The sequence below is a fragment of the Thamnophis sirtalis genome, unplaced genomic scaffold, assembly GCF_051295495.1.
Source record: "Thamnophis sirtalis isolate CommonGarterSnake01/CBP01778 unplaced genomic scaffold, rThaSir2_p1.2 scaffold_6, whole genome shotgun sequence".
NCBI lineage: Eukaryota > Metazoa > Chordata > Lepidosauria > Squamata > Natricidae > Thamnophis > Thamnophis sirtalis.
The window spans coordinates 47,040,666-47,066,208 of NW_028261386.1; the positions used below are offsets into that span (position 1 = coordinate 47,040,666).

Here is a 25,543-nt window from a genome sequence, read left to right on the forward strand (position 1 = left end):
AGCTAGCCGTTTGTGTTGAGAAACTGGCTCATTTTCTGCTTCTGTTTAAGTCACTAGATCTAGGAGGCAGAAACGACAGCAACAGCCTCTTACATCAACGTCTAATTTACTTTGCTTCCCTTTATATTCTTTCTCATTTTAAAACTGAACATGTCTATATTTAAGATAAAGACATATTCAAATGTTTTAAGAAAAAAATGTGTCTTCATTTCTTCTTTGTCCCAGTGAAATTCTCTTCAGTATTAGTAATTTGTCATTGAAACTTCATTTTATGTGCAATCTTATGATTCACACAACTTTTAATTTTTTTTATTTTACCAAACTGCGGCTTGTTTTAATGGAAGGGTCTCAAAGTCAACCGATTATTTAAGAAAAAAATGTGGATTAAGTACATGCTTGCTATTGCTTTATTTTATTTTTTTGGCTTTAGGAACAAGGGGATGCATTTTAGACCAAATTTAACTAAATCATACTTCCCAAAACAACCCAAACTAAAATTTACTTATTCTCTAATATTAGTTCCTTCCATTCCTTAGTAATTGCAGAGCATTGCTTAACTGCTATCTTTCCTAAAGCTATTGTTTGCCACATGTGTGCTGATATTGTAGTTTGGTAGGATGGGGTGGCTGTTAAACTTAGAGGTTTAAATCTGAACCCATACTGCATTCTAATTTTGTTTTAATCATATTTCATCACTGACATACTGGCTGAACACTAGCCTAAAATGTGGTTCAAAATTTGTCATGTTATGTGAATGAACCATCTGGTTAATTTATTAAACTATAGTTCAATAAACCAAGTTAGCATGCTGTGCAGAAACAGCTAGTTTGTGCAAAGAGTTCTTTAACTGAAGGAAATTTCTTAAACTGTCAAAAGCATTTCTTTGAAAATAGTAGTCTGTCCTAAATCTGACTCAAAAATGTTTTGCATGGAATGATGATGCTTTAAAGATATAATATAGCTCAACTGAGAAGAGAATGATGATGTAGAAACATGCTCTCATTGCAAATGTTCTCTTATCTTCTAAATTATTCTAAATTTTTGAAATCTAAATTATCAAAAAATTATGAAGTGAACTTCTGGTTTAATTTTCTTTCTTATGCATTGCTGCCTGTTTACAGAAAGCATTATACTGGTAATGTATTAAATTCCTTTGGCTTCCTATTATGTCCATTATAATTACATCAAACTGCATCTTAGATTCCAAAATTGTTAGCATTTTATGGGACAGATATACTGTGCTTATAGTCCTTATATAGCTTTGCCATATACATTTGGTTCTAGTTAAAGATGATGCATTATAAAAAAAATAACTAGTGCAATATAATTAAGTGAATGTAAATTGGAATATACAATAAATTGGACCAAGTAAGACATAAATTTAATCTTTCTAGATGGTTCTCCTGAAGTAGCAGAGGAACAATTTCATTACTATTCTAATGAAGCCATTATTGCAAATACTAAGTTACCTTACTGGAGAATCTCAGTACTGCTCTTTAGAAGGCCAGATCCTGAAGATGAAACTTAAATACTTTGGCCACCTAATGAGAAGGAAGGACTCACTGGAGAAGAGCCTAATGCTGGGAAAGATTGAAGGCAAAAGAAGAAGGGGACGGCAGAGAATGAGGTGGCTGGATGGAGTTGCTGAAGCAGTAGGCATGAGCTTCAATGGACTCCAGAGGATGGTAGAGGACAGGGAGGCCTGGAGGAACATTGTCCATGGGGTCATGATGGGTCGGACTTTGCAACTAACAAAACAAATGCCAGTCCAAGGGAATGCATGTGAAGACATATAAATATATATCTGAATTCATAATTTAAGAATAGTTTTATAATTTAATGATCCCAGTAAAGTACATTGTGACACAAACTATGCAGACCAGAGGTGGGTTACTACTGCACCAGTTTGGGCTAACTGATAGTGGAAATTGTGATTGGGTCGCCGAACCGGTAGGGACTGCAGGCTCGCCACGCCCCTGAACTGGTTCCCTGGTCGCCACGGCATGTTTTTTTGACATTTTTAATGTTCTGCCCATACACAGACCTATTTACAGGCAACTGTGTACTCATGCAAATCACACATGCACCGCAGAATGCCAGCAGAAACCCATCCCTGATGCAGATATAAGTAGAAATAAAACAGCAACTCAAGTGAAAACAAGAAGTTCATCCTGATGAAAGTGAATTGATGTGCTTTATGGTTTTTTTTTAAAGCATAACCTGACAATCTTATTTATGATAAAGGGAGTCTTTGGTGCTCTCTGATCTTCATTGTTTTCTTGCAGATACTTCATTAGCCAAACTAGGTAGCCCCAGTGCTAGTAAGGAGTGTGATTTGCTATCAGTTTATATTCTAGTGTCTTGTGCTCTGCCAGTGTTGGTGGGAATGTGCTGTTTACTGTTGGCTTGTTGGCAGTTTATTGATTGGGGTATTGCTCACTTGATTGTTGGTCTGAATATAGTTAGGGTTATATATGATTAGTCAGTGGCATTTTACAAAAAGAAGGGGCATCAATATCTCTAATAATCTCCAAATCTAGCAATTAACTAACTGGGTTGCCAGCCAAAACTGGAAAAAAAAACATTTCCCAGAACCTTCAAGAAACGTAGAGCTCCATCTAGCTTCTGGGAAGAGTGACAACCCTGCAGAGATGGAATACAACAAACAATGCAAGTTTTAATATGATCATAAAATCAATAATATCTCCTCCTACTGCCCCTTCAAATAAAGAAAATGAAGCCCAAAATTCATTCACCAATAAGTCCAAACAAGAAAAGAATTGAAGAAGATCCATAAAATGATGAGTTGTATCTGGGACACCAAAAATTGCCAGAGCTAAATAGCAATAGCAATAACACTTAGACTTACATACCCCTTTACAGTGCTTTACAGCCCTCTCTAAGCATTTTACAGAGTCAGCATATTGCCCCCAACAATTTGGGTCCTCATTTTACCCACCTCGGAAGGATGGAAGGCTGAGTGAACCTGGAGCCTGGTGAACTTTGAACTGCCAATAGCAAGCAGCTGGCAGTCAGCAGAAGTAGTCTGTAGTATTGCACTCTAACCACTGTGCCACAGCACCACAAATACCTTGTGGTTTTCAGCACTTCATCTGAAATTTAGGCAAGAAGATTGGTAGACAGTAGAATGGATAATCCACCAACAAAACCTATTCCTGCCTCTCTACTACATCATAAGGTACAGAGATTTAAACATGGCAAATTGTATTGGATCTGACCAGGAAAATGCAACTCTGACTATAGGCATTATTATTATTATTTTAAATACAAAATTACAACCAGCATTGTTTCCATATCTGTAGAAGACATGGGGCAGAAGGCACATGAACACGTGCACAGAGAAAAGATTGATGGGGGTCTTGCAAAGAAGAAGATAAATGATTGTACAAGAATATAGAAAAACCTGGAGGGGGGAATATTAATTGCATCTATACATTTGATAAATATTTATTTTTTCCAGAAGAAAAATGCATACTAGTTTAAACTGTCATTATGTGACCCTATATCCTATTTCTCATATTATTAGCAATACATAATGTGGTAGTTTATATTCAAAAATAAAACCAAAATGTATATACCTCATGTATTTATCTAGAAATAAACCAAGGTTACTATGGTTACTGAAAATCCATTACCTTTGAATACAGAATGAAAAAGTTTGACTTAAAGTGTGCACTATTTATTATAGTATACATCAAGAGCCTTCAGGGGGTTCTCTAACTGGACTCATTTTTCAGTGTCAGTAGTGACCCAACACACTAGTAGCTTATGGGATGTGCATGGCAAGATATTTTAACTGAATGTATTGTAAAATGCTCCATATCAACTACAAATGCAGAAATGCTATACGTATAAAGACTTGCACGAGTAGAACATGAGCTGCATCTTGTTCAACAAACTAAATTGTGGTCAGTTTAGGACCAATCAAATAAAGTGGAATACTAAATCAGGGCAACTAACCAAAATAAGATAGAGGCAACTTTGTGTGTTGTTGGAGGGGGGACTTGTGTGGGCAGATGCCAACATCAGACCCTGGCATTGCTATCTAATACATGCTAGCAGCTGCCAAGAAAACATCTCCTTGGCAAGATTCAAGGCAGATGCTTGCCTTGGTCCACATGGCTGAATTGGTGATCCAAAGCAGCACCAAGGAAAATTAAAAACTGAATCAGTTGCTACCCCTAGGTTACCTCCTGGCTAGAAGCCATCATTGTGGAAATATTTTGCTGAAGACACCTGTAATGTAAAGCCAGCCATGCTAATGCCATCATTTAGTTTGCCTAGATTCTTGTAATAAAAATGCATTCTACTGCCAAGATTTCAAAGGTCTGATCAACTTAACCTTGCCTGTCTGCCATGTATGCAAAGCAAGTTTAATTTCCTTTGTGATTCAGTATTTAGTCACTTGACAAAAGAATATTCAAACTCTCACCTCATACCAGCCAGGCTGCTTAATCTCTATCGCTAACTCAATTTTGAATGCTCTGCAAGGATTTTAGAGGAATTTCTGAATTTTCATGAGATTAAAATGTGGAGTATAATCCAATTAGGCTGTAGTCTGAGGCTTTAAGCCTATTTATCACACACAAAAACATATACAGTATCCTATTGTTAACTGCTTAAAACTTTAGAATGCTTAGTTTAAAATTTATTCTTTTCTGTATGAATGGTGTTGTGGTAATAGTTCCTCTGATTAACTGTCACAAACAAATCTTTGTAAAATTATTTCAAGTAGATTGGCTCAATTCCAAAAGGAGTTTTTGATTATTCCAGGTCATCTTTTAACTCAAAAGAATTGCTATGTCACAGGATAAACAGGAAAAAAACTATTCAAACCAGGAAATAACAGTTTTTGTGAAACCGGATTACTTGGTAATAATCTGAGGATTTTCTGATTCTGTGTTTTGGAAATACTACAGTTACAATGTCAAGGTCTGAGCGACGTTAAGAATCCTGCAACCACTACACATCACTCGCAAGTACAACAGACATGTATCCATGATTTTTCATGACTCCGACTGACTGCCTAAAATTTTCTGCTTCGTTTTTCTCCTGATCAGAAAAGAGTGAGAAAACAAGAGCATGTTGGAACAAGAGAGTAAACAGTATATTAATGTCCAGAATATATGATGGCATGGATTCCTCAACCTTTGAAATCTTGCTGGATTTGTTAATGATTATTCTGTCATTCTACTCTCTGGTCAAATCCTTAAGCACTTTAAACTAACTTTAAAGAAGACAGTCTTAAGTGTATATTTTATGAATTTTACTAGCATTAACAACACAGGCTACATATTTTGGCATGTATACATTTGTATAGTATTGTATGCAATACCTATAAAGTTAAAAACAGTTGAAATGCATGGTGTAGTGTAAGTTTTTGAACTGCAGTTCATGCATGCATAGTTAATGACAGATATGATATATATAGAGGAGGGGTTGCTGCTGGTTCTGCCCAGTTTGGCTGAAATGGCGGCAACAGGAGGCTCCGCCCACACGCTTATGTGCATACACAGACATGTTGTGTGTGTGTGTGTGTGTGTGTGTGTGTGTGTGTGTGTGTGTGTGTCTGTACAAGCAAACTGGTAGTAAACCGGTTAGCAACCCACCGCTGGATATATACCAGACTGATGTAACAATTAATAGTAAGATTCTTTAAACTGTAATGTTTCTAGTGGGCAAAACACAGACCAAATGATCATATAAACTGTATTTTTGGTTTCAGGGCAGTTGATAAGATACTGGAATGCTTAAACGCTCCAATAAATTAAAACATTGTGAATTTCACTATGATTTGATTGTTCCAATATCATTTTATGATGTTTTTGTAGCTTATATTGATTGCATTTATTATTTGATATTTTTGATAATTTGTTAATTCTTACAATGTTATGTATTATATATTGTTGCTGTAAACCAGTCAGATGTGAAGCATTGGTACTAAAAGTATTTTAAAGAAACACACAAGTAAAATATGTACTGAGTAGATCTTAACTTGAAAAAAAACTGTTGTGAGAAAGTGAATTGTTTTACAGCATACAGCATACAGAAATATGAACTAGTAATAAGGTTGTTTTTAAATGAGCAGGATTAGAATATGATAACTACTGAAAACCATACAGGAAAGATTTGGTTGGCCTCCATTTGCCATGTATTGCTCTTTGTTGGATTGTAGGGGTTCTTTGAACTTGGATTTTCATTTGGCAGCTATTTCATTACCTCCCTAGGTAACATCTCATGTTAGAAAATTGAGATTTATTGGTTAGTTGTAGAACATATAAGTGCCTTACCTACCAGTCTTATATGTGACTAGGGAGGCTGCACTGCTGGGTGCTCTTTTGTATGAGACTGATACATCATATACCCCACAATTTCACAGAAAAGTATATATCCATCCAACCAACAACATCAGAATCACTCTAGGTAGCCAACCCTATGTACATCTACTCTGAAATTAAGCTGATTGAATTCAGTCGGGCTTATGTGTGAAGTGAGTATTGAACTGCAATATTAATGAATTTCAGAAGCCCTACCTGCTTAAACCAGTAATGAACTCATTAATTCAAGTTGGGTTTGTAATATCTAAATGAATTAAAAAAATATCTCTGGACCTTGTCTTTGATGACGTTGCTTAAGCAATCATGAATACTCTGCATATTTGCTTTAATACTGTTACCAAGAAGTTAATATACATAGTGGCATCGCACAAATGACACAATTATGTGCATCGGTTGTCTCATGGTCTTGATGAAAGATCATACATTCTGCTATTTGAATGATAGCATAATGCACATGTCACTTTGTGCCTCCTTTCTCCCCACATATGACTCCCTAGATGGCCACTGCAGGCCCTGACAATTTAAATAATCATCTTACTTGGACATATAATGAAGTTATAAAAAAGGCCTTCACAAAAGATGCAATAAAATGGTGGGGAATGGAGTACTCATTTCCAAGGATCTTTGTAGTTAGCTATGACCTTTTCTAGGACAATTATTCTAAATTCTCTAGTTTTCATTTTCTGCCATTACTAGACTATGACGGGAGGAGGAGGCAGGAGGGAAACTCTTAAAGTTTTTTGATTGCTGAGTTTCCTCTTGAGTGCATGTGATAGGGAACACTTATAGTCTTGCTAACACATGTATACTTATCATTCAATGACTGCTAAAAGAGAAATATAATCTTTTTATCTCTTAATTTCTCACATGAATATAGCCATATTTAAGTTAGTCTGTATAAATCAATTACTGATCAAATGGGAAAAAAGAATTGCTAGATGAGAACTGCTTTTAAATCAGAGAAAAGCAAATCCTTCACTTTTCACTTAATTAATGTGGGAAAACAGTGGCTTACTATGTGCCATACTTGACTCATCTGAAGTTTAATTCCAAAGGGATAATCAGGCAAATCTAAGTGAAAGTCTATATGGTAATATCAAGTGGTTACAACTCACCTTTGACAATAAACCTGGTTTCATTTCCAGTATAAATTTGTTGAGCATCCATATATAAAATATACTGTGTGATTATGCCATTTGGTTCTTCTGGAGGAGCCCATCTCAACCATAAAGATGTGGGGAATGAAACAGAAGTGGGTGGCTGGATATTTCCTGGAGCTGTAAAAAGAAAGAAAAAAAGAAAGAAAGAAAGAAAGAAAGAAAGAAAGAAAGAAAGAAAGAAAGGAAAGAAAGAAAGAAAGAGAAAGAAAGAAAGAATTGCTTCATGATTAAATGAGTTGTATGATTTGGGACCACTTATTTTAGAGGTTTAACCCTTTTTCGGGGAAGGATATCTTTGATTCTGTGTCAGTGTTTGGTGATTGCCTTGACTATTCCTTGCAGTTCTCTTGGCAACATTTTCAAAAATGGTATACTATTGCTTCTTTCCAAGGGCTGAGAGAGAGTGACTGGCCTGAAGTCACCCAGCTAGCTTTGCGCCCAAGGTAGGATTAGAATTCTGGTCTCCTGGTTTCTAGTTTGCTACCGTAACAATTAAACCAAACTGGCTCTCCACATCTATTTAAAAGGCACTTAAAAATGAATTCTGTTTTTCTAATTTGACAAGGGTACAAAGCACTGTGTAAGAAATAATACAACGTGCAGTCATAATGAAATGCATACACATAATATAGAAAGAAGACAATCTCCCAAAAGTCAAAGCTGCATTCACTAAACCTGGTGATATCTTTTGCATTCTCCCAGTATGGGTCAACTTGGTGAATTTGAGAAGACAATTTGATTATTCTGAAGTTTTCTGTATAGCAATATTGCCAATATTGGTTAGCAATGCGCCTGCTAAATGATAAATGGGGAAATGATAGCTGAAATATATGATTGTTGTCAGACATGATATTTTTACTATGCATGCAATATAAGCATCGCTAAACAGAAACTGCTTACATTGACTTGTGTCCAACACTTCGCAGGGGTAAAACTTACTTTCTCCATAGTTTTATTGGATTTTGTTTTTTGAAGGAAAAAAATCATTATGTATGTATGTTTGCATAAATATTTTTTTTCAAACACTTATAGAATGTCTGGCTTGAATATATATCAATCATTTGAAAAAAATATTTATTTTATAAAAAACTAACTCCAAATATAATGAAGTTTGACTATATTTGCATATTTATATATTAGTTTTTTTCACAGTGATCCATAAATACTCTAATTCATATTGACAAATAATAGCAAAGCATTAGGTTATCAATTTATTAATGTACCCCAGAGGGCATTTAGAATACTTTGTAAATTGAAACTGAATTTAGGAATATAAAACAAGACTTATCTGAACAGATAATTTAAGGCTACATTTTGAAGTAGAAGAACTTTGAATGATATCTGGGAAGAGATCACAAAGATGTTCATAAAACCAAAACTTTTTAGAAATAGCTCTCTCCTCCATTCATGTTAAACTAGAAATGTGTGAAGATCATCTGTCTCAAGCTCCAACTTAGATATTTACACCTATTTAGTTCCACATGATGCATTGTATTTCCAAATACTGAAAATCTCACATTTAGCTAAATGAAGCAAGTACTTATTTCAGAGATATTGGTTCCCAATCAGTTAAATGATTAATTACCAGCTAAGTACATCAACTGTTTGGTTCCATAATTTTCCAGAATATGCTGTTTCAAATTATGTGTTATTATTGTATAAATTCTATGACCTTAGAGTGATGTATATTGTGAAAAGGCTAAGGTAGTATATTTATTGGATTCATAACTTGTGAAATTGATAATCAGACCATGGGGACTTGAAAGAACATTGGGACAACTACATTATAGAATGGGGGCATGGCAAGAGAATCACTTGGCCTCCAGTGCAACTAGAACTTTTCAAAGTTTTCCAGTCAGACAGAAGTTAGTAGGATTACTTAATTCAAGATCTATTGCTCAGCTAAATGTCTATCTAAACTTATAACATGCCTTATGCTCCATGCTTATGAAATAGACTTGTAAATCTTTTGAACCTTAATATTTGCCTGAGTTAATCTTTCCCTCTTGCTTGTAAGCATGATCATTTGTTTGGGCTAAAGAATCCTTATTGATTTGAGCTAGAATTAAAGTCTGAACTAATTAATTCCCATTTAGATGAAAGGAGGATGATAAAATTTATGAAACAGCCATGCATAAATCTGCTCTGAGCAATCGATACCTCTGTGAAAAGGACTCTACCACCTATTCCCATATAATCACATGAGTTTGGGTTTGTCTGTAGCCAAAAAATATTTAGCAGCAAACCACAGATTTGGGGTTGCTTTATCAACCAGAGTTTGATAAGAAAGTGGAAATTTCTATTCTGTTGTGCAGTTATTACCTTCTTCCTGAACTGAGATAAAGATTATATGGAAAGATGTGTTTCGCTTTTTCTGAACATCTATATTCGATATTGTCCCAGTTATTAAACAGTAATTTAGACATTCAGACTGAATTGTGTGGTAGCTGAACCTATAATAAATTGAATATGAATACAAAATTAACGTTGGAAATTGACACATGGTTTATGAATATTTTATGTGATCCTGATACAGCATCATTCTCTAAAAGACAAATCCTTCTGTTCTATCTAAACTTTTAATTAATATTTTATTTATTTATTTATTTATTTATTTATTTATTTATTTATTTATTTATTTATTTATTTATCAAATTTAGGTACTGCCCATGTCACTCTCAGAGTGACTCTAAGTGAAATAACCAATTTAATGTTATTTCATGAGGAAAACTCGGGATTTAGATTGGCATGAATTTAAAAACTGGCTTTTATGCTTTTATGCTTAATGTATCCTTTTATGCTTAATGTAAATGTCTTGCATTTTTCTTGAGAATTCCACATTAATCAATACATAGACATTATTAATCAATACATAGACATTACTGAGATAGGCTAAAGGCAAAGCTTTTTCTCTTTCTTGTAGCTCTTGTGGTTAATGCCAGCTTCAGAACTATAATTTAAGCTTGTAACTTTTAAGTTTCAAGTACAACAGATTAATAAATGGCCCAATTGGCATTTTGAGGTTCCATCAGGCTGAAATAATTGTTGCCTGGGCTGGTGTTTAGCAGTTAAAAGAGACCATGGAAATCAACCGTTTGATTCTCAATTTCATACTGTGCCATACAATCAATTCTTTTTAGTCAGACTGTCTCTAGATTTACTTCTGAGCCATAGTAAAATGAGGAAGCTTTCATTAATCTTTCAGATGCTTCATATTAATGACAAGGCTCTTGCATGAACAATGTAACAGCAATTAAAAAGCCCATTAATCTGCATTACAGCTATTAAAGATGCATGTCATTAAAGGGTATGGAGTTTGATTCATTTTAGCACCCCCCAAAAAATGGAGCAATTATGGTCTGGCAATGCACTTTGTCATCAAATTAGGTTGGGGTTTTCCAGCAAATGGCTTTGCAGCATTTAGCTCCTTTCCTATTTTATTATTCATGACTGAAATGTGGAAGTCAAGACCTTTGAAATTACTTTACCTTCTTGTGGAGTGGAGATGTTCAAGGCATGTGAGCTCTCCGTACAGCCTGCCAAAGTGCAAGCCATTAGGGTTACAGCATAGTTTGCAAAGGGACGCAAACCTGTCAGCAGACCTGCAACAGAAAGGATCCATGCTGAGTACACAATGCGCCAATATAGCGTGCAGATATATCTTAAGAGAATTTAACCCAACAGTGAGTCTAATTCCACATTGTCTGTTTATAACCGAAATAAATGCATTGAGCCTCAGCTAAGAAATTTTGCTATCCTCTTGAAGTTTCGGAGGGGTTTTTATCTAAGCAGGATGCTACAATTTCACTTTCATCCTATAGAAATACATTGTTATTCAGATACAGGTTGTAATAACTGTATTCAGTGTTACGGCTCTCCAGCCTAGTAAAACCCTGTACTTTAGATTTTAAATTTAAACAGCTTTGTAGTGAGTTACTGTATTAATTTTTGATGTTGTATTTCATCATTTTGTATTCATTCTCCTCATAAGTGCATGACAACGATACTACTACTATTATTATTTACTGTTTGAAAACTATGAAGAAATGAGTCTGAACATACAAGATAAAACGAGATTGGGCCCAGCGTTTTATCCTTAACGTCCCTTTATAGGTAGTCCTCAACTTACAACCCACAATTGAGTCCAGAATTTATGTTGCTAAGTGAGAAATTTGTTAAGTGAGTTTTGCCCCATTTTACAACTTTTATTCCCACATTTGTTAAGTGAATCACTGCAGTCGCTTAATTACTAACATGGTTGTTAAGTGAATCTGCCTTCCCCCATGGACTTTGCTCATCAGATGGTCACAAAAGGTGATCACATCACACCAGGACACTGCAACCGTTATAGATATGAACCAGTTGTCAAGCATCTGAATGCAAATCACATGATCATGGGGATGCTGCAATGTTGTAAGTGTGAAAAATGGTCATAAGCTATTTTTTTTCATCCCCTGGTAATTTTGCATGGTCATTCAATCAACTGTTGTAAGTCAAGGACCACTACTTGTATTAATTAGCCCATGTACTGTAAGGAGAAATGGTGCCTTCCTATCTGTATCTTGTAGTTCTTTAAAACACCTAGCATCTTGTCACTTGATAAGGCATTAATTGTATGATTGCAATTAACATGCACATTTTTCTAAATAACAGCCACAGGAAAATCTGAACAAGCTTTTCTTACAAGAAGCACGAAGCTTCATTTAACGTTTTTTTTTCCAAAGCATTTTTGCAATGCTCTTTGCTAAACCATCCCGCAAACGTGCAAATATCAGAAGCAAGATAATCTCTGCCTTTAGGTTTGCGATGCAAAGTCAAAAGAAAAAATTGAAAATAAAGGAAATTCCTAAATTCTCAGTTCTTAAAATTATAGGGCTCATTATAAACAGGTAAGATTAAATTATTCAGGTAGCCTGGTGGCACAGGTACTTTGCAAAAAACCCACAACAAGCGTTCTGAGCTGATTCTGACTGCAAACATTTTAAAACCTGATTTCCGGCTGAAAAATATGTACGGTGGCTCCCTGTTGTGGCCTACAGGTAGTTCCTAACTTACAACTAGTCACTTGGTGATTATTTGAAATTATGACGGACAACTGAAAAAGTACTTATGATCCAGTTTTGAAGTTCCGGTGGCTGTGCGCCCCCACCCCCACCCCCGCCAGCCTGCACTGCAACCCACATCTATGGACGTTTGCAGCATCCTGCAGTCATGCGGCCACAATTTCCAAATCATTTTGTTTTTTAGCAAAAATACCATGGTGACCAATTGATTCTCTTAATGGTCATGGTGATTCAATACTTAGTAACTGTGTTGGCACAGTGATTAGATTGTAGTATTGCAGGCTGACTCTGCCAGCTGCCAACTGCCAGCAGTTTGATCCTGTCTGGCTCAAGGTTGATCTTTGTGAGGTTGGTAAAACGAGAACCCATATTGTTGGGTGCAATATGCTGGTGTTGTAAACCACCCAGAGAGGGCTGTAAAATTCCATGGAGTGATATATAAATGCTCTTGCTATTGCTTAATAACCACTGAAAAAAGGTCATAAAATTGGACAGGTCACATGGGCGACTCACTTTATGACTATCATGGTCTTACCATAATGGAGCTATTATGGTTATAAACTGAGGACTACCTGTAATTTATTTTGTCAAATCAAGCCATTATACCTGAAGATTTCATTTATATATTCCAATACATTTTTCTAACCAATGTTACCAAATGCATGAATACTTTTTGTTCTATGTGCAATTTTTAAATCAAGAAATATTTCGCAGGTATTTTGGGGGCCAGCTTGTGATGCAAAACATACTATCTCACTTGAAAAAACAACAATACATTCTCCAATAATTCTGGGGGTATTTCCTGATTTGTATTTAAATATAGTCATAAATGTCCAGAGAAACAAGGAACTAAGGCTGCTACACTACTGTCATCCATCCTTATATCAGGCTGGAATGAATTTAAATAACCAATAAATACAAAAAAATGTTAAGCTAAGAGAGGCTACCAGAAATTGTTGCACAAAGTGAGTAATTACAGATTGGAAGGCAGTTGTTTAAATACATAAGTCAAAGTAGTAGATTTATGTGGCATAGGACTGCAGTGTTTATTTAAGATGACCAATGAATACACTTTTCATCAAGGGATATTCACTACTTTTAACTTCCAAATATTCCCTTCTGCAATTCTTATGGTTAATATAAAAGCGGATAAGATTCAGACTTCCAAATAAAGTGTTCATATTCTCAGATTACACAAACTGAAAAGGAATTCCTTACAATCTAATTAAATTGCCATACAGTACTTATAAATGAATGCTATTGTAAGAGGCTATATTGTATCACAGAATGCAAAAAACATTGGGTCACTGTGATTTTTTTTAATGGTTTTATAGCTTGTTTATTTGCATTCTGGGGGGAAAGTTAACATGGGTCCCAGATTTTCAGCTGAACAGAATTGAACAGATTTGATGGTAGCAAAATATGAATTGCTTTCACCATTATCAGCTATGAAAATGTAAAATGGGATTTTGCAATTGTTTTACTATCACCTGATCTGTAAACATCACAATTTCAAACCTATCAATTATTTAAAATAACAAGTCACTGATACAATTTATCTAGATCCCAAATCATTATTTTGCTCCAGATGAAACTATGTTTATAACAAAACCAGCAGATATGTCTGCTTCCAAGGAATGAGATATCATCCTAGATAGAGGATCTACAACAACAAAATTACACCAGTATTTCAGTGGTTAAAAATTGGAGATTCTCTCATACAGACACCCCCCTCTTTTCTGCAACCTTCAAAAGCTCCTTCTAATAAAAATTCACCTAATTAATTATTGTGATTTCTTCCTAATTTTATGAAACAAAAGAAACAAACATGTTTTTTAAGTCTCAATTTTTTAAAAAAATGTAAAATTCTTCTTCCCCTCAAAACAAAATAGGGAGAACAGAAAATCGTGTTTTGAGGCTTTACCCCTGCTTGTGATATAGAGTAAACCTGCAAACCTGGCATTACATACTCCCACACAAATGAGAGGGTTTAATAACCCTCAGCTATAAAAGGCTGCCTGAGTGTACAATGGATCTCTGGCCTTACAAAACTTACACATACTGAAGGATTTATTCAGAGCTGATAGGAACCTATACGCAACAATTAAATCAATAAGAAGAAATTAAGAATTAAAGAAATTAAAATGTGAGTTTCATTTTATATTCTATTAGTTTAATTTGTTTCCAGAAAATCAACTTATTTTAGAAGCTACCACCGAACAATATAGTAATCTTTCCCTCCCTCCCTCCCTTCCCTTCCTTTCATTTCATTTCTTTTCCTTAGATAAAGTAAAGCCTCAAGGTTTGTCTTTCTAAATAGATATTAAATATTACTATTGATAATAATTGAATACAATACAATTGAATAATTACAATAATAATTGAATACTGCCTATTTCAATAAAATGGAAAACTTGCTTTGCATATCAAATGGACATCATTGCTGGGTGTGAATTCAGTTTGCTGCACACTCTTCATGTTACATCCACATTTAACAAATGACATTATTTAGTTTCATGGAGTCATTGTGTCAAAATGTCTATGTTATATTTTTAATTTACTTCCAAAGGTTTCTATCATTTTGGAGAAAAAGAGGTACCTTCAACTGATTTACTAGCCATAATCTACCATGTGGAATTTTTTTAAAAGACTGCAACTTTTGGTATCATTTAATTAAAAAGAGAGTGAAAGAACTACCCAGCTTCTTGGTTTGTTGCATGCTCAGTAACTAGTGGGGGGGGGATCAAGTATATGTAATTGGCCCTTTAAATAAAGAGAAAAGAAAATTAGACAGCAGGGGAAAAAAACCCTTTAGGCCCAATTTTTTATGTTTATTCCTAGGTGAGAATTAGCATTTGATAAATTATGTAAATTATAATATTTGACAGATAATTGCTTCGGAAGTCACACTTTTTAAAAAAATATCACAGATATTTTTATAAGTAGCATTTTCATATATGCTACTTTTAATCCACAGGCCCAAAGAATCCTTCCACTTTTGATAATCTTAAAATTTATTCTATTATAATACAAATACTGCATTGCTATTACTATTAGTCTTCTCATCGTTCCTATCACCCATCTCCTCCCACTTATGACTGCATGACTGTAATTTTGTTGCTTGTATCCTTATGATTTATATTGGTATTGTTTCCTGATTGCTTATTTGTACCCTATGACTATCATTAAGTGTTGTACCTTATGATTCTTGACGTATGTATCTTGTCTTTTTATGTACATTGAGAGCATATGCACCAAAGACATATTCCTTGTGTGTCCAATCACACTTGGCCAATAGTGAATTCTATTCTATTCTATTCTATTCTATTCTATTCTATTCTATTCTATTCTATTCTATTCTATTCTATTCTATACAGAATATAACTAAGGGTAACTCCATGCACATTGCCAGTGAGCTCCAACATGTGGGCTTTCCTGGGTAGGCTTAGCCAACATAGAATAGGCAACCGTATTCAGGGATACATCTCAGTGTTCACTCAGCTCCTATAACTGATGGACAATTATGCTTTATAGTAAAATTTTATAGTGAGTTGGTTTTTTCAAAGATGTTATAACATCACTCTTAGAATATTTTCATAACAATTCATAATTAAGTTTGCTCCATTATAAATTAGCACATGTGTGATACCTCAATGATGATGGTAGCGGGGGCTGCCTTTATGTGAAGGATAGGCAGGCGCTGAGTATAAATTTCAGTGACTGACTGGAGTGCTAAGCAAATGAGGAAGTAATGAGAGCAGAACAGCCAGTTCTCTAATTGAATTAAAAGCTGGGGTGACACGAATGCAGACACCTGTCCAATTACAGACAGGCCAAGGTGTTTACCATTGCTGTACAAGTGATTTGAAGATGACAGAAATCTTTCCGCCCACAGATTAACATAATGAAGGAGAACCGATTACAGCAGAAGCTAGCCAAACAGCTTGGTTGGCAGCTGAGAGAGGGGGAAAAAGTAGCTTACTAAACTATAGAGAAGAAAAATGGCTTTTTTTTTGTACAGCCCATAATTTTTAAGTGTAAGTCCAGGGATCTACAGTATGATTGCCCTTGTCATTGGAGGGGCCACAGAAGGGAAGCAACAGAATTTTGCCACTCAGACAAAAGACAAAAGAGATCCTGCAAAACTTTCCACACAGTCTATCCAGTGGTGGGATTCAGCCAGTTCGCACCACTTCGGGAGAACCGGTTGTTAAATTTCTGAGCAGTTTGGTGAACTGGTTGTTAGAAGAAATCATTAGGGCAGAGAACCGGTTGTTAAATTATTTGAATCCTACCACTGAGTCCATCTCATAATCTTCTGTAACCATCCTGATTTCTTTTTACAGAACCAGAGAGGTGTGCTTCTTTGATCATTTTCTGGTCACTTAGGAGTGTTTATGGAGATTCTCAGTCATCCAAGTTGTCCCAAAGGTGTTTTTTCCAGAGGCAACAGGACTTTCTTGTTTAATCAACGGATAAAGAAGAGAACAATAAGCAAAGTAATGTTGTCATTCCATGCATTGCAGGGAATATCTGAAAAGCTTAGGAGGATCTTCAGTGCACATTTTAAACTCATGAATACACTAAGGCAGAAACTTGCCCAAGGATAAAACACCCAGACATAAACTGAGCAATGTGGTATATGCAGTATAATACAGTGAAACATGTATTGTGGAAACAAAACAATCACTTCATAAACACATGGAACAACATAGCAGAACAAACCCACCAGGACTAGATTCAGCAGTCAATCTGTATTTAAAATACAAATGCCACACTTTTAAATATAGCAAAGTCCACATTTTGGACAGAGAGGATCTCTGGTTTGAAAAAGGAGTCAAAGGGTGCATCTATGTCAAAACTGAAGAGCCCTCTCTCAACAGATGGGGAGGGATTCAACACCATCTACCTCCTGTCTACAACACAGTCCTTTCAGCAGTTCTAAGAAGACTCTAGTCTCATTTGCATTACTCAGATAATCCTGAGGACACATATAAGCCTCCAAGTGCCCACACACACACAACTCACCAGCTGCAAGGAATATAAATCCTTCCAATCCCCACCATCCAGAGCTAAAGAAGCTTCTTGGATCAGAAACAAAACATCTTCAAAGTAAAACAAGAAAGTCCAGTTGCCTCTTGAAAAAGCATCTTTGGGATACCTTAGAAATATTAAGAATAGTTTAAAAGAAAAGGATCTAATGGTAAGAGTACCAAACAATTGTTAAAAAGGAAATCCAAACAAAATGATTGTTTTGAAAGGCAATGACTGTGACACTACATAGTTGTAAAATCAAAATAAATTAAAGCACATGACAATATTAATATTACCTGTGAGTTAAACAGAACAAAGAGAAAATGAACAATAACTTGTAATATCCCTATTTAATTCTGTAAAATTATGGGGGGAGGGAAACTAAACACACATACTGGACCAGGCTAGGGACTATAAGAGGGGTACAGTCATTCACTTATTTCAACAAGTTGAAAAACATTGGTTATTCAAAGAAAAGTCATTCAGTTAAATAATAATTGATCTGATTCAAAATGATCAAATGAATTGTTTGCCCAGAGCTCAGTAACAGTTCAGCCAACAAAAATCAGAGTTGGGGCTTCAAGTAGAGAACAAGGAAGATGACCTTGTCAGAGATATATACAAGGTTTGTTGCCTAGGCAAAAAAAGGATGAAGTATTTTTTTAAGTCCAGAACATTGAGATGGACACTTGGAAGCAGTCCAGACAGATGCTCCCTAATTCACTGAAATGTAAGAAGGAGAAAGAGGCAGAACAATCAGACTTGCAAGATTCTGTTATTATAGTTGATCTCAATAAACTCAACCCAGAGTTCTCACTAGAGGCACAAATGACCAGGCTCAAACTATCCTACTTCAGACACATTATGTAAAGACTGAGCTCTCTAGAGAAGGTCATGATGCTTGGAGATTTGGCAGGAAAGACAAGTGGGCACCCAAGCGAGATAGATGGACTCAGTTACAGTGATATTTGATGCATCATTAGAAGACCTGAAATACCAGGTTAGAGAGATTCTCGTGGAGAAAATCTATCTACTGTATGGAATTAAGATTCAACATTGACTTGGTGGCACATAATCAATCAATCAATCAATCAATCAATCAATCAGACAAGCTAGTTTTAGTCATTCTGAGAGGCAATTGCAGGAATCACCATCCTTGCTTGTTAGTAAGGAAAATTGACAGGGAGGGTCTGCCAGATATCCCTTATGTATCTGCAGGAGCAACAGGTATAGTTGGGCTTGAAGAAGATATTCACCATCACTCCCACAATATTTATGAAAACCAACTTCTAGTGACATGAGAATCATCTGATGAAATCATAGAATGGAAAGCTGGAGCACAATATTGGCAACATTCTATTTCTGATCCAGTTGACAGTCTGTTCTATGTTTTTCATTTGATTTCTGCATCAATTTTCAAAAGAGACATATACAGACATTTGGATTTTTTGTGTACATTTTTACAAAAAGCACAATGTATGTGCAAACTTTGAGCCCAAAACTGCATAGCAGAATTTGGAGAAATTCACTTTCTGGTGATACTTGTTTAAATTATTCTGGAGAAAGTGAATTAAAACTTTCCCATTCATTTAAAAATGAACACAAAATTAATTTCTTCCCCATGTGTTAAGAAAAAAAGACAATTGCTTCCAAAGGAATAGTATATTTAGATTATAAATGCATGCACTATACAATGGAAAGTGAAAATATATAATTTGTGTGCAGAAGAAACCTTTTTCCCTTTCCTCTTCCTTTGGCAGATTGATATAGATAAATATAAAGAGTCTGGAGAGTTAAAGTCTTCTACCACAAACATATCAGGTACAACAAAATCAGTGCAAATTTATATAATGTTGCAAGGGCATCCCAACATTCAATTGAATTAAACACCCAAAGATCATCCATTATAAATTGAATAGCAACTTCTGATGTATTCCAAAATCATGCAAATGTCACATTTATATAGTTGATTATTCTACTTGCTAAATGCAGATACAGTAGCTGAAATATATTGTTGCTTCTCTTTTCCTTACCCTACCATACAGGGGTAAGTGAATCACACTTTGTCAGTGTTAAGCGTTAATGCAAAATGCATTAGCGCTTAGTGGTGAGATCTCCAGATCAGCTGGTGCCAAAGAGCTTAATAGAGATGCCAACACTCCTGCATTACATGGGATCCTAACACTTTGAAAACATCAATAATGCTTACTTTATGCTTATTGAATGCACTTTCAAAGTGCTCCTTTCCATCACTAGAAGATTAGAGGCAAGTTCTATGATGCCACTCTTGACCCTGCTCTGACACTGTATCTTCTGCTGCATTTACATTAGATTATCTGGTAGCTCAAAAGCTATGGCGAGAGAAATTCAATTTTCCTTTTATGCTAAAGCTGATTTTATGTTTGTCTGATTCTGACAAAAAAATTAAGACTGTTTATGATAGAATCAGTAAAAATCAAAATGTTAGATGTTTAAGATGTGTCAATTGAAACTTCAAAGATAATGGATTTATGTGTATTGTGTGTGTATGTGTGCATGTGGGTGTACTTTCAAGCCAGTTTTTACTTCTGGAAAATGCTTAGATAAGTCCCTGCAGGTTTTTTTGCGAGCTTTTGAAAGTAATTTGTCATTCCCTTCTTCCTTAAGGCTGAGAGATTGGCCTGAACGAGTGGTCTTTGTGCTTAAGACCAAGCTAGAACTTATAGTCTCCCAGTTTCTAGACTTGTACCTTAACCACTGCGCTACCTTATTTTCTGACAGATTGATATACATAAAGAGACAAGAGATTTAAATTCTTCTAGAATGCTTGGGTCTTACTTAAAACATTTCTAAGGCACATAGATGAAGAAGATACTGTTCAGACCAAGAGGAGGAAGAAGAGGGAGAAGAGGAAAAGGAGAAAAAAATGGTATTGACCAGACAAAATGTATCTAAGGAAAGACTTCGATATATTTTTAAAAAGGTTATGAAGTGTTTCAGATTCGAAGGCAAAATGGAAATTTGGAACTTAGGCACACAGGGGATATATCTGTCTTCAGCTCCTTAAATCAAATTAATTTATCTCTCTAATTGAGCTGCAGTTGTGGATGAGAGTTGTTCCATTCCATATAAAAATGCAGGTAACCTAGCAGTGAACAACTGAGAAAGAGAAGTTTATGAATTAAGTTGTTTATCGAAAACCCAATCTACCCAAGTAAAACCCAATCTGCCCAAATAAAATTCTGAGAAGGAAGTGTTTTAGTACTTCCTTGCTCAAAAACTGAGATTGGAGGATACCAAGATGGGAACCAAAACCAATCCCTGCATAGGACATTTGTAGCACTGGAGGCCCTCACAGCAAATTCATTCTCTACAGTTTGTAATCTATGGATCCATAGAACTGTTGCTGCCCTCCTCGAGGGTGTCCTTTAACTCCATCAAATAGATCAATGTGTACTCTAGAAAGCCTGAACTGACTGATATCCTCAAACTATTATTAGAATTAGAATTCTGTAACTGATTAGGGTTGTAGAGTACATAAGGTTGTGCTTTTGTAAATATTGAAATGAAAGATTATTTCCTGACATTTTCTGAGTTTACACATTTGAGAAAATGTTATAGGACATCTCTTCTCAGTGAATGTATCACACTGTCACATTTTCTGTACTGAAGAATGTATTTTCCCCCCTGAGAATGTCACTTAAATGTGGGTAGAAACAGGCACAATAATGTCATAGCATATTAAATTCTTTAATTCCTAATCTTCTAATATGTTCTCAGGTAAAGAGCGGGGAACACAACATCTTTCCACACAAATCAGAAAGAGGTTACGATGTGATTGTGAGGTTTTCTTTTTTAATAAAGACATTTACTTACAGTATTATTACAGTATTACAGTATTATTTTGGTATGCTTTACCCTGAGAGTTTTATAGCAAACAACAATCTAAAAGTTTCCTAAATAATATAAGCAGAAGGGTCTGAGGTATTTCAATCAAAAAATGAAGTCATTCAATGAACTGTATTTGCATAGACATTAGAAATGTTGAAACAGGGTACAACTAGTAGGATGCAAGTACCTGCATGGAGGAAGATAGATAAATGTGAGAATTTTGATTTAGGAATACCAATTGTTAGAGTGTGTATTAGATAACACAATGCTAAATATTGAGCACCAAGCAGGAAAAGCTTTTTTCCACCTGTCTGGTTGCATATCTAGTTCACTGAGGCTTGAAATCTCATTTGCAAAAGAAGCAAAGTTCAGGTTAAGAAAAGTCCAGAAAAAGTATTCAGGAAAGCTATTACACTCTTTGGCATACAGACATACGACTCTTCGGCAGATACCATATACTGTATGTGGGAGTTGCTAGAATCATTGCATACAAATGCAACCGCTGTTGTGTTTCAATCCCAATTTCATTTGTCCTCCATTCTTGTCTCAAAATGGCTGAAATTCATTTAAAGGTTGGACAAAAAGTACTTTACAAGAGAAAAGAGGGTGACAAAAAGATGCTGGCAATCTACATTTAGACCACATAATTTAGATCAGATTATGTTCCCACTCACCAAGTAGACAGAGAGCCAATTTGATATGGTGGTTAAGATGTGGGCCTAGAAATCAGGAAACTGTAAATTCTAGACCAACCTTTGGAATCGAATGAGTGACTTTGGACCAGTCACATTCTCTCAGCCCAAACTACCTTTCAGAGTTGTTGTTGTGGGGAAAATGGGAGGAGGAAGAAATATTGGTGTTTTCCACCTTGAGTTGTATATTGAAGAATGGAGGAAATTTTTTCTTTAAAAAAAGCACCTATCTAGTTGCCTAGGAAAAGTCTAAAAGCAGAATATGAACTAAACAACCTTTGCATTTAGGCTCTTAAATTACTGATATTCAGAGGTATCTAGTAGCTGGATATATACAGCTAGATTGACTAATAGTTCTGATAGCTATTTATAGGCTACTGAAAGCTTTTCCTTCTAAGGATCTGTCTAATCATTTTTTAAAGCCACCAATATTGGTGGCTGCCATTACATCTTATGATAGCAGATTCCATGAAATATGTGCTTTATGATGCAGTATTTTTGAATCTCTTTTCATTTTGCCTGTACTTTGCTGACACTCTAGAAGGTACACAGCCATTAATAAACATCAGCTACCAAAAAAAAATCCCTGTGATTTGCTTTTTTGCAGTTTGCACATTATTTTTAAAGGCAGAAATAGTGGATTTATTTGTATCTCACACTGAAAATCTCTGTTTTGAGAAGCATCTCTAAAGTTCATTAAGTCTGACTCTGAAATATGAAACATTAAATGTACACCAGAAATTAAAGCCTTTCTTTTCTTATTATCATCTGTGAGAAGATGCTGAATAAAGACAGGAAACCCAACAAAAACATGTTAGTGTTTTTGGCCTTGTAAAATAAAAAATCCAAGGGCTTTCTATGAGTATCTTTTTACTGGTAAGAATATAAAAAGAGGTAAGTATGGAAGATCTAAGTTGGAAATGAAAAATGAAAATGGCAAACCATATTTTTATTTAAAAAATAACCACTATCTTTTCAGTATTAGAAAGTACAGTGCACATATATATGATTTCCAGCCTTTACCTTAACAACAATAAAATGTGTTTTTCAAGCTAAAATAATCTTTTCCATCAAGGAAACAAATGTTTCTAATACAAGTAATCCTACCCGTATGGTTTTCTGATTTATTGGCACAACCTGAGTTAACAACCAACAGAATTTCAGTTCCTCTGAGATTTTCCCTGTCCACCACATTAACTCACACGTTAGTAGGCGGTCACCTATCTAACACATTTCCAAGCACCTGCAGGCCTGACCAGCTGTGCAAATTGCTTTGCAATCAACCTGCTAAGGCAAGCAAAAGAAGAAACCTCAGACTGCTAAAATTTGAGCAACTTTATATATACAGTATATCTCTATGTAATTCCCAGACTGATAAAATTTGAGCAACTCTTTATATAAAGTATGAACGATAGATAGATAGATAGATAGATAGATAGATAGATAGATAGATAGATAGACAGACAGACAGACAGACAGACAGACAGACAATCACATTGTGTGTGAGAGAGGGGGGGGCACTGTGTATTCATCATAGAAAGCTAACCTTAGTAAATATGCAATATTCTGATTTGTTAATTTATAAATATTTTAAAATGGGCTGCAAGAAGGTTTAAAACAGTTTTTTTTTTCTAAAGGAGAGAAGTGTAACCACATTCAGGATTAAAACGAAACACCCCTCAGTGAAAGCCCTGCTTTAAGGAATTGAGGATCTATCACCCTGTCTATATCAGACCAAGAAAGTCTAATAGTGTTTTTCTTTCCCTTCTGTGACATTACAGAGGTTTCTTAATTGTTTTCCTCCAACTTGTTTTGGAGTTGAACTTCTCGCTTTATCATTCTGGGAAAGAATCTGGCTTATCTTCATCAAGGTCATCTTTATTCTTTAGAGAAATACCCAGTTTCTTATTGAAGCAGATGCTTCAGCATGGACCTATCCATGTATTATCTCCTTGGTGACCTTCCGTGGTAGCCCCTCGCCCACCAGGGGAGATGTGGATTTAATAAACAGATGCTCAGCTTTGAATACTGAGGATTCTGTCTACTTCCTCCAAAGTTAGTTTCAAAATTCTCCCAGTAACCACATAGGTTGTTTCTCTAACCTCACTAGAACTTACATAGGCATTGTCCAACTCTCAGTAAATCTGCAGATGATCCTGTGATCCATCCCTCTTTTTCAGGATACTGGTCCTGTTGGAAGGAGCTGTTGGCTGGCAACATAAGAAAACTATATCACAATGTAACCCCTAAGATATGCCTGCTTGTGATCAGATTCAATCTTTACCTTCTACTGATTTGGGCAAACTGGTATTTCTAATGATCAGCTGTGACACATGATTTATATTAGCTAGAAAACAGGATTTCCTGCTTTCTAGCTAATCTAAGTTGTGTGGCACAGCGGATTCCCCACTTCGCTGTTCTACTTACCTTTGCAGGTGCACTCGGTAGCAGGATCCACCCACCTACACAGACTTCATCACATCTGTTTTTGATCCTCTGCGTATGTGCGGAAGCTCCTGCACATGCATGGAAGGTCCTGTACATGTACGGAGTTGGTGTACATGCGCTCACATTTGTGAACCAGCAATGAAGGTAAGTAGATTTCATCCCTGGTCAAACTACCCTTCAGATACTCAAGAGAAGCACAGGTTCCTCTGGATGACATTAGTCATCTGGCGTAGACCAATATAAAAGGTCCTACTTTCCTGCAGAAGAAGGCAGCACCAAAAAAACTGTAAGGGAACTAGAGAGTGATCTGATCATGGCAAGGGAGTTTTGGAAATGTTGCCTATACCCACATCATATTATAGGCATTCTGAGATAAAAACTAGATACAGTCTGTAACCCACAGTATGGTAGGGGTCTCAATTACTTGGGGACTTCATTACCAATGCTTTGATGGAAACCACCAACTCAAAGACAAATATCACTGTGGAGCAAAAAAGCTGCTATAACAGCAACAAATTAAACAGCACTGATACAGGGATTCTCTCAGTATCCCATTGTCTCTATTGGACAATATTGGAAGGTTGCCAGAAAGTTTCTTCATTTGTTCTACAGACAGCAAAGTAGTTTTCACAGTACATGGTATGTTGCCTAATTGTCTCTCACAAAGCTTGCAATTGTAAATAAATTTTAAAAATCCAAGGTAGAAGAAAAGGGTTCCTGTTATTGGTTCTTTGTCATAAAATGCATAGCAAAGGCATCACATGGATTCTTACTTGTGGAAAAGCATGCAATAAAGTGTGAAAAATGCATCACATCTTCTCTGATCTAGAAAAAATGCATCACATCTTCTCTGATCTAGAAGAATTATTTGTAAGGAATGAGAAAACATTTTATTAGCTATGGAAGAATGTTATATG

At 35.6% G+C, this 25,543-nt stretch overlaps 1 protein-coding gene across 1 annotated transcript in view; it reads right to left on the reverse strand.

Annotated features, from left to right (window-relative positions):
- The window catches only part of USH2A (usherin), a 461,429-nt gene that overhangs the window by 268,860 nt on the left and 167,026 nt on the right, over positions 1–25,543 (reverse strand). The window contains exons 28-29 of the mRNA XM_087718552.1: positions 11,008–11,121; positions 7,475–7,636 (exon numbers count right to left, since the gene is read on the reverse strand). Of these exons, the coding sequence (XP_087574678.1) occupies positions 7,475–7,636; positions 11,008–11,121 (276 nt within the window). The remainder of the gene's footprint in view (positions 1–7,474; positions 7,637–11,007; positions 11,122–25,543) is intronic.